At 42.2% G+C, this 18,927-nt stretch overlaps 3 protein-coding genes across 4 annotated transcripts in view; 1 reads left to right on the top strand and 2 right to left on the bottom strand.

The window, feature by feature from the left end:
• The window catches only part of wwp2 (WW domain containing E3 ubiquitin protein ligase 2), a 73,064-nt gene extending 56,943 nt beyond the window's left edge, over window positions 1-16,121 (top strand). Inside the window, 8 exon segments of the mRNA XM_083763100.1 lie at window positions 3,274-3,433; window positions 6,993-7,126; window positions 7,877-8,017; window positions 9,352-9,472; window positions 11,840-11,944; window positions 13,048-13,144; window positions 14,321-14,393; window positions 15,191-16,121. Coding sequence (XP_083619226.1) covers window positions 3,274-3,433; window positions 6,993-7,126; window positions 7,877-8,017; window positions 9,352-9,472; window positions 11,840-11,944; window positions 13,048-13,144; window positions 14,321-14,393; window positions 15,191-15,290 — 931 coding nt within the window. The 3' untranslated portion in view covers window positions 15,291-16,121.
• anln2 (anillin, actin binding protein 2) overlaps window positions 1-18,927 on the bottom strand; it is a 304,484-nt gene that overhangs the window by 213,057 nt on the left and 72,500 nt on the right. The gene's annotated exons all lie outside the window — the stretch shown is intronic.
• LOC310858031 (endonuclease domain-containing 1 protein-like) overlaps window positions 16,757-18,927 on the bottom strand; it is a gene marked incomplete at its 5' end in the record, with an annotated part of 2,980 nt that continues 809 nt past the window's right edge. The window contains 2 exons of the mRNA XM_083764078.1: window positions 16,757-17,223; window positions 17,821-18,097. Of these exons, the coding sequence (XP_083620204.1) occupies window positions 16,895-17,223; window positions 17,821-18,097 (606 nt within the window). The 3' untranslated portion in view covers window positions 16,757-16,894. The remainder of the gene's footprint in view (window positions 17,224-17,820; window positions 18,098-18,927) is intronic.

The following is an 18,927-nucleotide window of genomic DNA, read 5'->3' as shown; positions in this document are numbered from 1 at the left end:
TGACGTCATGCTGTTCTACCACAGGGTAGAACCACGGACGGGATGTTGGGAGGTGTCTGCGTCCGTCAGTCCGTCCGTCCCTCCGTCCTTCCGTCCATCCGTCCGTCTGTCCGACCTCAGTCCGACACCCTCCCCCTCCCCTCACATCCCCACGGGGAGGGGAGGGCAGGGCAGGGGAGCGCTTGGTGGTGGTGGACTTCATTCTTTCTGATAGATAGATAGATAGATGCCATCTTTCCACAATCCATATAATGCTTTTCCATTGTATCTTGATTTATAAACAACTGCATATATTTGTTCTTCATGTCAGTCAAATGCCATTCATGATGTGTCTGTGTGGGTGTATTTCCATTTGTCTAGCTATGTACACACTAATTTATCTCTAAACCCCCCATTACATAATCTAAAATGGTGTTCTGACAGCCTGTATTCTATCAAGGTAATCCATTATCTTAACCCATTCTGACCGGGCACCCATTTTGGTGTCAGCATCATGTTATGCTTTATCTATTGAAAAATAGCAGATCTACAAGCTCATATCGCGCCACCGAGTGGCGCGATACGAGCTTGTAGGTCTGCTATTTTTGAAAAATCGAAGACACTTTTAGAATCTGATCTCAGGTCAGAATGGGTTAATAATGAAACTGTCAGGATGTAATAGACATTTTTAGAATCTGATCTCAGGTCAGAATGGGTTAACATTGTTTACGTCTGGCTTCTCTGTATGTCGGTTTCTCTGAAGAGGTCCAGCCCTCTCCCAGTGTGTGCAGCGCATACGCACTCTTGACTGTGAGCCAAGTCATTGATAAGATGGCACATGGGAACGCGGCGCATTTGGCATTCACACACGCGGAATGTTTTGTGTGTGCGCGTTATCCCGTTCACCCTGCTTATCACCGCTTATCTTGAAACATTACTTCCACGGGAAAACCTTCCCACTAGTCTGACTCTGAAGCTCCTATCTGGGAATTGGGGTCCTCAGACATTCCACACATATTAGAAATACCTGGGAGAGATCCGACTGGCCTGATTCGTCTTGTTTAAGCTGAACCTGCTCTTCAGAGAGATTGACTTCACAATGTTTAGTTATATTGGCTTCCAGGGGTGCAGCCGTTACTTTACAATTTTAGGCATTTAGCAGATGCTCTTAATCCAGAGCGATTTACAGTAAGCAAGGACAAGACGAGGTAATACATCAAATGCATAGAAATAGTCATCTAGGATCATGGGTAAACCAAGCGGAGCGAGCGACCCAGGCCTCTAAATGACACTTTAGCCTTTGCATAAGCCGTCGAGATTAGGCCAAATAATGAAATAATAATTGAACTAATTAATTAACCCATTCTGACCTGAGATCAGATTCTAAAAATGTCTATTACATCCTGACAGTTTCATTATTAACCCATTCTGACCTGAGATCAGATTCTAAAAGTGTCTTCGATTTTTCAAAAATAGCAGACCTACAAGCTCGTATCGCGCCACTCGGTGGCGCGATATGAGCTTGTAGATCTGCTATTTTTCAATAGCTAAAGCATAACATGATGCCAACACCAAAATGGGTGCCCGGTCAGAATGGGTTAAAGAAAGAAATCCGTCCCTATTTTAGGAACATGATTATAGGTGAAAATGTTAAAAAAAAAAAAAAAAAAAAAAAAAAAAGTTATTTCATTTAAAGAAATCATCAATACATAAAGAAACATATGCGATTGTTGCAGCCCTATTTGCTACAAATGGCACTAGGTTGTAATCGGAATCATTGTTTGCGTTGTGTTTCATCATATATGTATTATTTTATATCTAAATACTATCTTATATATTGTTTTTATTTTTATTTTCGCTTGTTTCATTTAGTTCTATCTTTCATGTTCATGTTTTGTTGTTCTATCATGCAAACAGTCTCACCTTCATGTTGGCTTGTCTGTCTGTATCATTTGTTGTACTTGTTACCCAATACGTTTTGTTGTTTGTTGTCGTATGTTTTGTGTTATTGTGTGTTTTGCACTTGAATTAATGCAACCCTGTTAGTTTCTCACTAATGGCAACTGAACGTAACAATCAAATGTAGAATTTTGATATTTGCATTCAACTGTTAGTATTGTGGAACATTGTCTCAGTCTGCAGAACATCTCCGGCTCTATTTTCGTCCATGCTAAACCCCTTATATTTTATTTAGCCTTTTTTGACTATTTTGAAAAACATTTTTTGAATAGTTAAAATAGCCAATCTACAAGCTCACAACGTGTCGATGTAGATTGGCTATTTTAACTATTCAAACATGTAGGGAAAAGGCAAAGTAGTTTAGGGATAAGGGGTTTAGCATGGACAAAGTAGTTTAGGGATAAGGGGTTTAGCATGGACAGAAATAGATCGGATCGGTGAACCAATATTCTCCAGCGTCGCAGTCCCGCGGCCCCGACGACGGGCCCGGAAGAGCTCTTTCCCCATTCGTTTTTCCCATAGACGTTTCAAGGCCTTAATTAAGCCTCGGACAAAGCCAACTCTTGTTGTGACAAATCATAACAATAAACACTTTTTATTTTATTTTTTTCTTCTATTTATTTGCTCGGCCAAAAGGGTTAAATGTATTTCATTAAATACTTTTTGAAACATGAAAGGGGGTGGGACTGCGACGATGACGGCAGCAACATAGCTTTTAGAATGATAATGATAATAGTTACCTAAACATCGTCATCCTGCATTACATACTGTGTTCATTATGTTATTGGGGAAACGGAGCACTAGTCACAAATCACAGTTTGGGACAAAGTGGTTGAGTCGTGAGATTTTATTTTGCTTTATTCCATGGGCTAATGCCTCCTCTCCACTCCTCCTCTCCTCTCCTCTCCTCTCCTCTCCTCTCCTCTCCCTACTCCTCTCCTCTCCTCTCCACTCCTACTCCTACTCCTACTCCTACTCCTACTCCTCTCCTCTCCTACTCTCCAATCCATTCCTCTCCTCTCCTCTCCTCTCCTCTCCTCTCCTCTCCTCTCCTCTCCTCTCCTCTCCTCTCCTCTCCTCTCCTCTCCTCTCCTCTCCTCTCCTCTCCAATCCATTCCTCTCCTCTCCTCTCCTCTCCTCTCCTCTCCTCTCCTCTCCTCTCCTCTCCTCTCCTCTCCTCTCCTCTCCTCTCCTCTCCTCTCCTCTCCAATCCATTCCTCTCCTCTCCTCTCCTCTCCTCTCCTCTCCTCTCCTCTCCTCTCCTCTCCTCTCCTACTATTCTCCTCTCCTCTCCTCTCCTCTCCTCTCCTCCCCTCTCCGGCCCCCTCTCTCCAGAGAGTGGTTCTTCCTGCTCTCCCATGAGGTTCTGAACCCCATGTACTGTCTGTTTGAGTATGCCGGTAAGAACAACTACTGCCTCCAGATCAACCCGGCCTCCTCCATCAACCCGGACCACCTCACCTACTTCCGCTTCATCGGTCGCTTCATCGCCATGGTGAGCCCGCCACTCAAACAAAACGCACACCGAACCTCACAAGCCTAACCACTAAACACTGCACTATGTTGTCATGTCACAACCCGTCGTGGTTTCCTGCCGGATTGCTCCCCTAATATTTGCCGATTATTTATATGTATGACACGTCGAGAATAGGGCATGTTGTTTCCTTTTTGAGTGTGTGTGTGTGTGTGTACTCTTTTCGGCGTCATCGCTGTGGAACAACTGGGTTCACAGAGTTTGGTTATTTTTGGGGGTGGTGTTTTTTTTCTTCCACCGACCCCCTCCCCCACCCCCCCCCCCCCCCCTGCTGTCCACTGATGTATTTATGAGTGTCCGTCAGAAGTGTGCGCACCCCCAACCGAGTGAATACGTCTTTTATTCTGAGGACTCCAACCCCCTCCACCCCTCGTCCTGCCAAGCTTAACTCTCTCTCTCTCTCTCTCTCTCGTGGATTTGGATTATTATTTCAAAACATACATTTCGTCCATTTGCAAATAGCCGATCTATGAGCTCACAATGCCCCACGATGCAACGGATTGTGAGCAGCTATTTTCAAAAGATTATTATGTGAAAACTTGAGATGGCTCGCTCAACTACAGGTGACAGTCTGGAGGGTTCAGGCGTATGCTGGGTGCAGATTCGGGGGAATACGTATAGATGGAGAATAAAATCTGCGCCCTCAGTAATAGTAGGAGTCTTGTTTAATAAAGTTAGGGTCCACAGCAGCAGTCAAACCAGACGGACATGTTTCGGCGCGTTTTCTTTTAGTATTGTGGATTTTGTGAGTTAAAATAGAGATACTGATTTAATAATGAGACACGGCTGTATGGTCTTTTTAATTTAACAGAAATTCTTTATAATCGGTCATTTCCGCTTGTTTGTAAATGCTGACACTGACGAAGGCCTACGCGCCGAAACATGTCTGTTTGTCTGGTTTGACTGCTGCAGCAGATCCTAACTTTATTAAAAAAAGACTCCTACTATTACTGAGAGTGCAGATTTTATTCCCTTTCAAAACTTGAAATGGGACATTCTGCAAAATGAGTACTTTTCGTACGATTTTGAAGCCAATACTTTGGTACTTTTCCTCGAGTACATTTTGAATTCCCGACTTTTTGTATCACATTAGTATTGCTACTTTTAATTAAAGGTATATTCAGTGATTTCACTTAATTCAAATATCACTTATTTTTTTGTTTTGTTGTGATAATCCTCCCTAGTATAGAGTGTGCTGGCCATATAAGGAGTTCCTCCCTGTCCCCAGTTAACCCCTGGGGGTCAAAAAACCTTAGGTTTCGTTTTTGACTCTCTATCCTGATTGGACGAAAGGCTGGGTCCCACAGCCAAAAACGAAACCTAAGGTTTTTTGAGTGAAATCACTGAATATACCTTTAAATCATTTGAGTACTTTTGCTCTCCACTCCTCTACTTCACCCCCCCCCCCCCCCCCTCTTGAATGACTTCACTGCCGCACCCAGGCCCACACCCCGCCAACAAGGGTCTATATTTAGTCTTAAAATGCCTTTCACTGACTGGCCTTATAAAGATGCTCGTCTCTCCCCAAGCCCAACTAACTCTCTCTCTCTCTTCCACAACTCACACAACAACACGTCACATCACACACCACGTTGTGAGCTTGTAGATCTGCTATTTTCAGCATGCAAACCAAGTGTAAAATGTGCCATTTGTGGGCCCTGTCATATCCTGTATGTGGATGGAGGCGCACTGTGCAGGGCTGTACAGACTACAGAGCTGCAGTGAGGGAAGTGAACAGACAGTGAGTCAGTCAGTCAGTCGCTGGGTCAGTGTTGTTGTTGGAGCGTTGCTACAGTACACTGGGTTCTCTCTCTCTGAGATGTCTTAACCCATTCTGACCTGAGATCAGATTCTAAAAATGTCAGTCGTTCTTCGATTTTTTTCAAAAAAATAGCAGACCTACAAGCTCGTATCGCGCCACTCGGTGGCGCGATATGAGCTTGTAGATCTGCTATTTTTAAATAGCTAAAGCATAACATGATGCCAACACCAAAATGGGTGCGCGGTCAGAGTGGGTTAAAAAGGACAACTTTAGGTTTTTTTTTAACCAAGGTTCATGTTTTAGGACTTTAGGTTGTCATTAGAGAAAGTAAAAGATGAGTGTTATTATAATGTTGTTTTCATTTGCTGCTTTCTTTCGTTTTAGTGATATTAGCTTTAGCTTTTTTACGGGGGGGGGGGTGGGGCGGGGGCATTCGAACATGGGGCTAAATATGTATTTTTTTTTTACAAAATGTCATAGCGATTTCTTTTTCATTATTTACTATAGTCCTACTAGACCCCAGAAAATTGCATCTGGCCACAACATATCACAGGATATATTACATTTGAAGTGGGAGCTGACTATGATACACACTATGGTAGCCCTATAAATATAGTACCCCCCTTCACATTCAGTTAGATCCTGTGATATTTTGTGGCCAGATGTAATTTCCTGGGGTCTAATAGTACTATAGTAAATAATAATAAAGAAATCGCCATAAAAGTTAGTGAGAAAATACATATTCACTAAAGATCACTAAATATGAAAGAAAGCAGCAAATGAAACAAAATATCATCTCCTCTTTTATTTTCTCTAATGACTAAAACATGACTCTTGTCCTTTAAACTCTTTGGTCCCACCATTGACACCCGGAATGGTAGTTGTCGGCCCATACTAATCTGCCTGCCGTTGCATTCACTTTCATCAGAAGCGTTAATGTTGTAACCGCGGGGTAGCTCAGACCTCAACCTGAGCCTTGATTCTGAGAAAAACGCTGCTCAAGATCGCGCTTATAGCGGAAGTGGACGGAGGGGAAACATTTTGTTGGCCGGCCAGCGGCCACAGCAGGTGTAGTGTTAAGTGTTGGAGCGTTGCTACACTCTGTAGCTGCACTCACACATTCAAAACGCATGTTATGTCTGTGTTCTGTGTTCATTTTCAATGGAAGTCACATGGTTTGACGAGACGGCCCACCCCCGGCAGAACACAGCCATCAAACAAGGCTGTCTCGTCAAACCATGTGACTTCCCCCTCTTCCCCCAGAACACAGACAAAACATGCGTTTCGAATGTGTGAGTGCAGCCTCAGCTCTGTCTGCTCTCAGAGTGTGCGCGCGCTCGAGCACATGTGTGCGTTTGTGTTCATGTGTGTGGGAACCACAAGGCCAGCCTTTACTCTTAACCCATTCTGACCTGAGATCAGATTCATACGAGTTTTCCACTGGACACACACTGGTCTGATTAACCCATTCTGACCTGAGATCAGATTCTAAAAATGTCAGTCGTTCTTCGATTTTTCAAAAAATAGCAGACCTACAAGCTCGTATCGCGTGTGCGCATTTCCCTTGGAAATTAGCTTTTTCGACCAATCACAACATTTGTTACTACTCGTCCGTGAGCATCTTGCTGACTATGTATATTGTATAATATGACTGTTTGCGCAACAACGTCCTGTCTTGCATAGACATGGATCTTTGCACATTTGCTTATGTTGGAACATAGAATATAGGATTTAAATCTCTTTCTGTTCTTTCTCCAGGCGCTGTACCACGGGAAATTCATCGACACGGGGTTCACGCTGCCGTTCTACAAGCGCATGTTGAACAAGAAACCCACGCTCAAAGACCTGGAGTCCATTGACCCCGAGTTCTATAACTCCATCATGTGGGTCAAGTAAGTAATGCACAGCCAACGTTTTGTTTTAACCCATTCTGACCTGAGATCAGATTCATACGAGTTTTCCACTGGACACACACTGGTCTGATTAACCCATTCTGACCTGAGATCAGATTCTAAAAATGTCAGTCGTTCTTCGATTTTTCAAAAAATAGCAGACCTACAAGCTCGTATCGCGCCACTCGGTGGCGCGATATGAGCTTGTAGATCTGCTATTTTTAAATAGCTAAAGCATAACATGATGCTGACACCAAAATGGGTGCCCGTTCAGAATGGGTTAATGTGTTAAAGGGATTGTGACATGAAAAAAAAAGGTTTTGGAATTGTTCTTGTTTTTTTTTTAGGTTTTCTAATCACTATTGCACCCAAAAAACATGAACTTTTAACATTCAGTATAGATTTTCTGTGATCTGGGGTTTTCTGGCTCAAACAGGTGCTCTGATTTGCCGTATCCCATATATGTCAATGGGATTTGCCAGCAGATGTCACTGTTTCACTGTGTTGCCTGTTTTCATTGTAGCTCAAAAGGCCCAAAAAACCCCAAAGAAAACTTCAGACCACAGAAAATCCACTGAATGTTCAAAGTTCAGGTTTTTTGGGTGTAATTGAGGTCATAAAACCTAAAAGAAAAAATAAAAATAAATGAAAATGAATGTCATAAAATAAAACCTTTAAGTGTTTGATTATGTCTTTGTATGTCTTTACTTCTAATACATACTGTACATGTATGTGTCTGTGTGCTTCCAGAGATAACAGCCTAGAGGAGTGTGGCGTGGAGCTGTATTTTGCTCAGGACATGGAGATCTTAGGGAAGGTCTCCACACACATGCTGAAAGACGACGGAGAGAATGAACTGGTCAACGAGGAAAACAAGGAGGAGTACATCGGGTTAGACCTCAGTCTTCTCTTCTTTCTTCTCATCCTTTCACTTTGTTTCTTTCATGTAACTCTGTCTGTAATAATTCGTTAAGCCGATAAATAAATAACCAAATTAAAACTGACATAAGCCTCGGCGGGGACCGATGTTGAGATTTGTGACTCTAGGTCTATTTCATCCCATTTAGACCTGAGGCCGATTCTAAAAGAAACTATTTCTGAAAAACCTATGTTTCTATATCGGTGGTGCTCAACCTTTGTCATGTCAGGAACCCCCAGAATTATCTGTATTTGGCCGCGGACCAATTTTTGCTTTGGTGAAGCACGTTTCCTGTAACTTTACATTATGAACATCAAATAAGTTGTCATACTGCTGACTATAGGCCTGTCGAAGCACACATTATGTACTTCGTCTAATCTCAGTCTTTTGAGATAATCGCAATTATTTTTGTCATAATCCTCATAATTGTTTCCACATTGGAAAAACTTGAATTCAACGCCAAAAACACAATTAAATCGCAATTATTTTTGTGACAATTAATCATCAACTTAACCCATTCTGATCGGGAACCCATTTTGGTGTTAGCATCATGTTATGCTTTAGCTATTGAAAAATAGCAGATCTACAAGCTCATAGCGCGCCACCGAGTGGCGCGCTACGAGCTTGTAGGTCTGCTATTTTTGAAAAATCGAAGAACGACTGACATTTTTAGAATCTGATCTCAGGTCAGAATGGGTTCATCAGACCAGTGCTTAGATAGCATTTGACACAGACTTATAGCATGTTATGTAGACAGCACTATAATTGCATCGTATATAGTCATAGCACGCCATAGTACATATGTATAGCATAGTAGTATATAGTTTATATGTATAGTTTATGTTTATGTATAGTTTATATGTATAGTATTATATGTATAGTCTCATAATATAGATATTCCACTGTTACTTTCTTAGCTTACGCATGTTTTATGATAAATGCTTTTTTGTGATGTATTCCCATGCTTTTTGTTCTTGCTTAATGTAAGTCGCTCTGGATTAAGAGCGTCTGCTAAATGCCTAAATTGTAAATTGTAAATTGTGTGTGTCCAGTGGAAACCTCGTATGAATCTGATCTCAGGTCAGAATGGGTTAAATGTGTAATCGTGACAGCCCTAATACTGACTTCTCATACTCCCTCTCCCTTCTCATTCCATTTTCCTTCCCCCACTCCTCACCCTCTTCTCCCTCCTTCCTGCCTTTACCATTGCGTCCCTTCGTTTCTCTTGTGTGTGTGTGTGTGTGTGTGTGTGTGTGTGTGTGTGTGTGTGTGTGTGTGTGTGTGTGCGCGACTGTGCGTGCGTCAGCCTGTTGACGGACTGGCGCTTCACCCGAGGCGTGGAGGAGCAGACCAAGGCCTTCCTAGACGGCTTCAACGAGGTGGTGCCTCTGGAGTGGCTGCGCTACTTCGACGAGAAGGAGCTGGAGGTGAGTCTCTGGATATGGTTCATATTCATTCATACCGTCAGTCAGTTTGGGTGTTTTTCATTTGGGCCTTTTGACTCGAAGGCTTTCAGCTTCCAGGGAGAAACCAAAACACACAGGGAAGACTATTTAAAATCTAACCACACCTGGGGGTCTATTAGAGTAACGTTAACTTCATAGACACATTGAACGAAAAAACTAATCATGGCGCTCGATCTTCAACAGTGTTCATTCTTACTGCACCAAAATTGAATGGCAATTTAACCCAAGCCTTTTTTTAAGCTAAGTTTTGTTTACAAAACAGCTTCCTGATTTGGTTATTTTTGCTATTGTTTTATTTATTTATGTTGAAACATTTTGAAAACCTTCGTCTACACATATTTAAGCGGTGAGAAGAAGCAGATTATTAACAAGAGCTTGAACATTATACAATGGTAAATGGTGCATTTACATAGCGCTTTTACCCAAAGCGCTTTAAATAGTATATTCACCAATTCAATTCAAAGGGCTTTATTGGCATGAGAAATGCATGTACAATAATACAGACATACACCGATGGCAGAGGAAACCATGCAATGCACCAACCTGCACATCGGGAGCAATTAGGGTTCAGAGTCTTGCTCAAGGACACTTGGTCACTAACTCTGGGGGAGCCCGCGGGATCGAACCGGGAACCTTGCGGTTCCCATCCGGCTGCTCTACCGACCACTCTACCCCCGAGCCCTTGAACCGTCCTTTGGAATACAGGCTCTTAGCTTCTGTTTTCCGACAGCAACAATATATTTTTCAATAGTCGTGTGCGGCAAGTATCCTGATAGTACTCAGATCTGTAGGTTGTCTTGTTTCTGGTGCAGTCCTGCAGTGGGATGCAGACGATGCATTTACTAGTCATCAGATCTTGAATGTCCTTCTTACACCAGTGAACCGCATCCAAAGGCACCCCTCCTTAACCCATTCTGACCGGGCACCCATTTTGGTGTCGGCATCATGTCGTGCTTTAGCTATTGAAAAATAGCAGATCTACAAGCTCATATCGCGCCACCGAGTGGCGCGATACGAGCTTGTAGGTCTGCTATTTTTTGAAAAATCGAAGAACGACTGACATTTTTTAGAATCTGATCTCAGGTCAGAATGGGTTAATCAGACGAGTGTGTGTCCAGTGGAAACCTCGTATGAATCTGATCTCAGGTCAGAATGAGTTAACAAGAGGGTACTCTAGTTCCGTCTATGAATCTCTGCCTGGTCCTGCTGCTTCCATTTATCCGCTTGCAACTCGGAAATGGTTGCAAATGCAACCAAAAGGGTGCGTGCACTCTCAGGGATAACGACACTGAGGATTTAACGGTGTACTACGACTACGACAGCAAGAGAAGAGTCACTTGGAATGATGACAGAACATTGTTATTCAAAAATGGTTCTTTGACCTTAATTGTTGACCAGTTAATGATATGCCACGGCGTTGCAACACCACGCCAAGAACTTGATCAATAGCTCATTAGTTCCAGGCCTCTCTTGTGGAAGGTGTATGAATTAATCAAATCGCTCGGTGTAGCAGAGCATTGCAGTGAGAACCTGAATATATCAGACCACCAACAGCACATCAATTATTAGAACGGTCTATTCTTACGACTAATAATTATAGTCTGACTCACCAGCATCCATTGTTATCTTGTGTCTTTCATTTCTATTATTCTGGAACGTGCTTCTATCATGTTTTCTTTTTACCTCTGGGCCTGTGTTCATTTACGCCTCCATTAGCTGCTGTCTGGCAGACTCATATCGCCATATTTCTCCAAATTTAAACTTTTTATGTTAGTTTTTTTCATAAATTAATCAAACAATTAAAGAGTGTCAAACAGAAGTAGTGGACATCAGCAATTTTCACTATTTTAAAAAGTTTTTTTAAACAAAAAATATTGTAAAACGTAAAAAAAAAAAAAGGAACGCATTTTTCACCCGATGCCAATTGACTAAACTGTAATCCTGGGCGCTACTCTCCCTCTGCCAACCTGGGGAGAGCCCCGAGCTGAGCTCATGCTTCCTTCCATCCATCCCTTTCCCCTCCCATCAGACTGATCAGGGGGAGGCAGTATATAGACCAGTATATAGACCAGGATTACTGCATGTTTTTTGTGAGGGTACCTACGCTAGGGGACACGGGGAGAACATGCAAACTCCACACTTTCACCAACCCCCACCTAGGGTATGGTACGATGATGCGGAGGAGAGAACACGCCCAGAGCGTCTCCGGTGGGAAATGGAACCCGGGACCTGACCTGCTAGCTGTGAGGCGACAGCGCTACCGACTGCACCACCGTGTGGCCCAGTGTTCTCCGTGTTTGAGCTTGTGTGTGACGTGTGTCTTTCTAGCTGATGCTGTGTGGCATGCAGGAGATAGACCTGGCAGACTGGCAGAAGAACACCATCTACCGACACTACACCAAGAACAGCAAACAGATCCATTGGTTCTGGCAGGTATGCAACTCTCTCTCTCTCTCTCTCTCTCTCTGTGTGTGTGTGTGTGTGTGTGTGTGTGTGTGTGTGTGTGTGTGTGTGTGTGTGTGTGTGTGTGTGTGTGTGTGTGTGTGTGTGTGTGTGTGTGTGTGTGTGTGTGTGTGTGTGTGTGTGTGTGTGTGTGTGTGTGTGTGTGTGTGTGTGTGTGTGTGTGTGTGTGTGTGTGTGCACTGATGTTTATATTAAAGTATCTAGTTATGTGTCATAGATAATGTGTTTATACTCTGGTGTGTATGCAAAGTGACGGATGTGTGCCTGCATGTGCAAGCGTGTTACACATAAACACAATTCTCTGTAAACACAATATCCAGCGAGTGTGCGTGCGTGAGTGACTGCACGAGTGTCGTCGTGGAAATGTTGAAATATTTACTATACAAATCTTGTACTGTATGGGTGGTCCCTGGCACAAAATATTTCCTGGAGGGGGCACGTGTTTTGTTCACCATTATTGTTCACTTCCCAAACTTTTCAGGTTGAGATTCAAAAGAGGGATTAGGTGTTTGCCCCGGGAGCCAAGCTAGTGAAAATAGCAGATCTACAAGTACACAATGTAGTGCTTCGAGCCGCTTTGTGAGCTTGTACATTGGCTATTGTCACTAAATCATAAAATTATTTTACATTTCTGTATTCTTTATTTAACCCATTCAGGACGGGAACCCCTTTTGGTGTTTTTGTTATACTTTAGCTATTGAAAAATCATGAAATTGTAGCGCAAGTCTTTGACTATATATTCTTTCCCAGTGAACGTTTTTAACTCAAATCTTTGCTTCTGGGGGTCCCCGGCCAAATACAGATATTTCTGGGGGTCCTTGACAAAAAAAAAGGTTTTTAAATCGGCCTCAGTCCTAATTTCTCCTAATTGGGTTAAATCTTTAGAAATATTAACATTTTAACTGTAAGAATAGAAAATGGGATTTTTACTCGAGTCATGACCCATAAAAATGGTTAAGTGACCCACAAATGGGTCCCGACCCAGTGTTTCTGAAACAGTGATCTACAGTAACGGTATACAGTAACAGTATACAGTATGTAGCGCAGCCTAACGAGGACATGTCCTCCTGCAGGTGGTGAAGGAAATGGACAACGAGAAGAGGATCCGTCTTCTCCAGTTCGTCACGGGAACCTGTCGGCTGCCTGTCGGTGGCTTCGCTGAACTCATAGGTAACGGATTGTGATGTTCACTATCATTAATAACTATTAAAATAGTTTTTATTGGAACTCACTCACTTCTCAAAGTCAACCACTATAAGAGCCCCGTCTTAGCTCTCGAGGAGTCGATCCCGTAGATGGACCTGGTTGACGCGCTGTTTAAATGTCATACTATTTGTTCTGTGTGTCAACCCCACAATGCATAATAAACACACAGGCAGGCAGCTCTTGCCTTTGACACATTTATTTCCAAGCGGTGAGTATGGCATCAGTATCTGCGTGATCAGAATAAACAATAATCAGCATAGACAAACAAAATAAACATTTCAGACCAACAAACATTTCGCTCCAGTGTTTGAACAACACAGTGACGTACCTGCGGTCAAAAACCATTGCCCTTCCGGGTCAAACCTCCCTACCTGTTCCAGTGAACCAGACGCTTATAAAGCCAACAGCGCCACCCCATGGTCACAAATATATTTGGACAATTCCACTCATTTGGCCGTTACAACCACTAAAACCCTCTGTTCTTAGTCAAACGCAGATGTGTACGTTCCCCAGAACAGGCATGCTGGGGGACTCGGGTGGTTAATCACTAAACCTCTATCTCGGGCAATGTTGATTTATGTCCCAATCACAATATAAAAGAAACAAGCAAAGATGAGGTTAACACTTTCAGTGTCCAAGACGTCTTTATAATTACCCCCTAGGGTACCCAGGACTTCTGGGTATTTATGTATTTATTTATTTATTTATTTTTGCGATCTCCTTGTGTTTCGCGGATGCACACTTCCTTGTTTATGGCCCTCCTAAAGTGGCCCATAACTCTAAATCTACAGCGCTCTCCATGGTTTTCAAAATGGCAATGTTCTGTCTTCATTTCTGACTTAACCTAGTTTGGAATATAAACGCTTCTAGAGAGACTTTAGATTTGACAGCGCGACGTAATAATGGAAGACGGAGCCTTTCAGAGTCAAACCTGCCTCATCTGCTGGGCACTCTAGCGCCTTCATTCTGAATATTCCTGGACAAAGAAAGTGTAGCCAGTAATTCACTTGACATTATTAGAAATACAAGTTTGAATACATATAAAGAGCAGTGTATCAAAATAAAAGAACCATGCATACATTCTGTACCTGTTTGAGAGATACAACCTCTGACTGGAAGCCATTGTGTTTGTCTGTACAGGAAGTAATGGTCCCCAGAAGTTTTGTATAGACAAAGTGGGGAAGGAGACTTGGCTTCCAAGAAGCCACACCTGGTAAGTGCCACTTGCATGCATGTAGGGCTGTCATTTTAATGTTTTTATTTAACCTGTATTTAGCCAGTAAAAACACATTGAGACTGTGTCTCAATGTGAATACATTGCAAATACATTGGACATAAAGAAGACAATACAATTGTAATACTAGACAGTAAGCTACTAATATCAAACGTAATTAAAGCAGGTCATGTTTGCACGTTTGGAGTTGTAACAGCTGAAATCAATAATATATCAGTATTGGGATATTAACCCATTCTTAACGGGAACCCATTTTGGTGTTAGCATCATGTCGTGCTTTAGCTATTTAAAAATAGCAGATCTACAAGCTCATATCGCGCCACCGAGTGGCGCGATACGAGCTTGTAGGTCTGCTATTTTTGAAAAATCGAAGAGCGACTGACATCGAAACATAGCTTTATCAGAAAACTGTCGGGATGTAGAAGACGTTTATAGAATCTGATTTAAGGTCAGAATGGGTTAACCTGAGGGCCACATTAACCCATTCTGACCGGGCACCCATTTTGGTGTCGGCATCATGTTATGCTTTAGCTATTGAAAAATAGCAGATCTACAAGCTCATATCGCGCCACCGAGTGGCGCGATACGAGCTTGTAGGTCTGCCATTTTTGAAAAATCGAAGAGCGACTGACATTTTTAGAATCTGATCTCAGGTCAGAATGGGTTCATCAGACCAGTGTGTGTCCGGCGGAAACCTCGTATGAATCTGATCTCAGGTCAGAATGGGTCAGCTTACACTGTAATAATATGCTGCTGTTTGCCTTCCTCTCCCACAGCTTCAACCGTCTGGACCTCCCTCCCTACAGAAGTCTGGAGCAGCTGAGAGAGAAGCTCATGTTCGCCATCGAGGAGACGGAGGGCTTTGGACAGGAGTGAGAGTGGGAGATGTGTGTCAAAGGCCGACAGACAGACAGACAGACAGACAGAGGGCCTGGAGTGAGTGAGTGAGGAGAGAGAGAAGAATTCTGTTGGGATAGTTTTTCTTTTCCCCCACATTTTCTTTTTTTTTCTTTTTTTTTTTAAAAATCAGAGATAGGAAATCTCCCGTCATCTGTGCATCTAGCCCCGCCCCACACTTTGGGATGATGTTTGTAATGGGAGACGAACCACAGCATACCGGGAGTTTGGAGACGCGGGCATAGAGCAAAAGAGGGTGTGTGTGTGTGTTTGTTTGTTTGTGTGTGTGTGTGTGTGTGTGTGTGTGTGTGTACATGTCAGGGAGAGGATGATGGATCATGCAGAGAAGTATTATGATATGACTAGAGTCCCCCGTCTCCTGCCCACCTCGTAGACTGCCTATAGACGACTCGTACAAATACAGCGCCAAATACAGTCCACAAGACCATAGTTCTAATATCAGCAGCAAAATTGCAATGACAGCACAGCTACCGTACATGCAAATAACAATATATCATATCTATAAATACAAAGAGAAATGGACATTTTCAAAGTGAAACGAGAGAGATTGTGCATGGGAGGTCGGGCGAGAGAAAGAAAAGTTTGTGTGTGTGTGTGTACTGAGTGCATAATAAGTGTCTATATGAGAGACAGAGAGATAGAGAGAGCGTAACATTTTGATGCCTGGTGTATCTCTGTAACAGGCCAGAGAGGTGAGTCAGGTGTGATTTTATTTTTTATTTTCTGTTAATTGTGAAATTCACCATCTTTCCTGTACATAGCTAAAATAAATGAGATTCCAATCTTGAACACTGATTGTCTCATTTCCAACGGAAGCAGTTTCATAAATTCACACACGTAACTAATTACTGTTCATCACCATGTACACAATTTGTTAGAGGATTAATCTAAAGTTAAACCCACACGACAGGACATCGAGTGAATCTGTATTTTATTGGCGACGTTTCGTAACATGACATTCAGGAGGTCAGTGGGATCTTCAGGGTACTACGTTGTCAGTAAAAAAATAAAAATAAAATAAGTCAATGAGATACACCAGTGGTTTTCCACCAGTGGTCCTTGAGTTGGTTCCAACTTCCAGGTGGTCCCCAGCTAAAATGATGGAGAGTTGGTAACCAAATGGACCCTTATTAGATCTTTAACACTTGAGTGTAAAACGAAATCAAATGGACGAAGAGTTAAATTATTGTTAAACATCTGCATTACGAAATATAAAATGTATCATATTGCATTAAGAAATCTACACAATTAGAGAATGCAGAATAATTGTTATTTTGATCGACTGTTATCTCTCCTATGGTACCAACGTCAATACAGCATGGAATTGTGGACCAAATCCAATCCGACGACAACGAAACAAGTTTTGGGTCTGAGAGGTCCGTGGCTCAAAGGCCTTATAAATAATGGACCTTAATATGAAAAGGGTTGAAAAACACTTGAGATAAATCATGTGGGATCTGGAATCACCCTGCACTGATAATCCCACTTCAAAACAAATGGTGTTCACTCGCTGCAGAGAAAAAATACTGTATGTTTCATTTTTAACACATGGAGCTTCATTCTTATCTCAGAACATTCAGCCTAACCTGTAACCTCTCTTGCATTAGCCTTGCCCTGCGCTTGGAGCACGGGCAGTCTCTGTAGAAAATCTTTATCTCTGCAGTCCTGTACGACCGTCGTAAACTCGTCGTGAGCTCCGAGAGGCTCAACACACGAATCCCTCCGCCGATGGCGTCGTTATCCCCGCTGTTGCGACCAATCAGGCCCAAGGAGAAGGAGGAAGTGGACATGCCGAAGCTGCGACGTCGTCTGTAGCACATGGCGGTCCATATGTGACTGGGCACACCAACGCGACCTCCTGATATGGTTCTGGAGTTGTCTACTATTACACCTGCAATGCAAGGCATCAGCACTTTAGCTTGTAGAATAATACACATGTTAAACACTTATATACTGTATATATATGCAACACTAGTGCAGTGAAATCAATTTATAAACCGCATGTTCCCACAGCCGGAAGATTTAAACCACCTGTGATGAGTAAAGATAACGAATTATTCATTTTCCATTTCAAAATGCCTATTACTGTTATAAAACAAGGCTTATATACAATTATATATAATGACGAGAAGCTTGAGCATTCTCCGGGTTCACAAAGTCAATACCGATAAATTGTACAGTATATGGAGCAGCTTGCAACCTCTTGATATCAGGATTTAGCCCTCTAGTTTCTGACATCAGAAGAGACTTTTTCATGTTCAGCAGATTCTCATGGCATTTCTTTAGTTGAGTGATATTAAAAGTCATAGTCAGCCTTTAAAGTCCAGTGGTGATTTTTTTTGTCATAAGACATTCTGGAAAGGGCACGAACAGAATACTTTAGAATAGGGTATTATCTTGTGTTTTGAGTGTTATAAGTGATTAAGAACCATTGGTATATCCCACTGCTGAGTCTAATGATATCTTATATATCCCTCTATAATTATACCTGTGATAAAGTAGGCAGTGCCACTCATGTGTCCCACCAGTTGTTTGAGTTGCTCCTGTCCTCTCAGCCAGGCCTGATGGAACTTGTGGTCGAAGGGTACGGCGTTGGTCAGCGTGAATGTGGACAGGGCGCTGTACGTACTGTGGTAGTTATAGGGGTTCAGCTGGCCAAGCGCATACTGAGTGGTGCTTTCATAGTCACTGAGAACAGCCTGGTTTCGACTGATGTCAGCATGTCCCCCGGCCATGCACATCTCCTCGCTGAATATGTTGGAGAGCTGCCGGGAGATGATCATTGTTGCACAGTGTTGAGCAAAAACACATTTCAATTGAAACACTTTGCTTACACTTTATTTGAAGCCTGTGTCTATAATGCATTACAAACATACTTGCAGTGGATTATAATCTCTGTATAAATTGTGTAATTGTAGTTATAAGACTCATGAGTACTGATTTTTATACCATTAATCATATCACATTGTAAAGCATTTTTATAATAACTAAGTCTCGTACTACTTTATAGCTGCTGGTCACTCACTGACTTTCTTTTGGCCAGAGGGATATCATTTTATAATGATCATAGTTCATGATTTCACAATACATTGTTTTAATGCATTGTAGTGTGATTATAAGTCACTTTAAGGTGCTCCGTGTACAGGGAGCATTTTTTATATTTCGTAATGCAAAAAATGCATTCAATTTAAAAAAAAAAGAACTCAAGTAAGGACAATGAATCAATATAAGCGGTGTGCTTTAATTAAAGTAATTACATTCCTGGATTAATTTGCCCATAGGGGGATTTGTGAAAAGTTTAACCCTATGTTGTAGAAAAGCTTCCTCGCTCACTGGCGGCTGCAACCCAACAGCCAACACAGTCACACAGGCTCAGCATATGGCACCCAGCCTGGTGAAGTACTGTGCTAAAAACACCCAATGGCCACTTATAATTACTTTTCTTTGTCTTTTACTCATTTACTCATAAAGCAGCCATAGAGAGTACTCATGAGCGCTTACAACTATAAGTATAAGCATATTATAATGCATTTACATTATAAATCACCATGGAATACTTCAGAATGTGTTATGATTGTTGTAAAGTACTTGCAAG

Source organism: Protomyctophum parallelum (assembly GCF_964188405.1).
Source record: "Protomyctophum parallelum genome assembly, chromosome: 4".
NCBI classification, from domain to species: Eukaryota; Metazoa; Chordata; class Actinopteri; order Myctophiformes; family Myctophidae; genus Protomyctophum; species Protomyctophum parallelum.
This window is presented reverse-complemented; position numbering and strand designations above follow the sequence as displayed.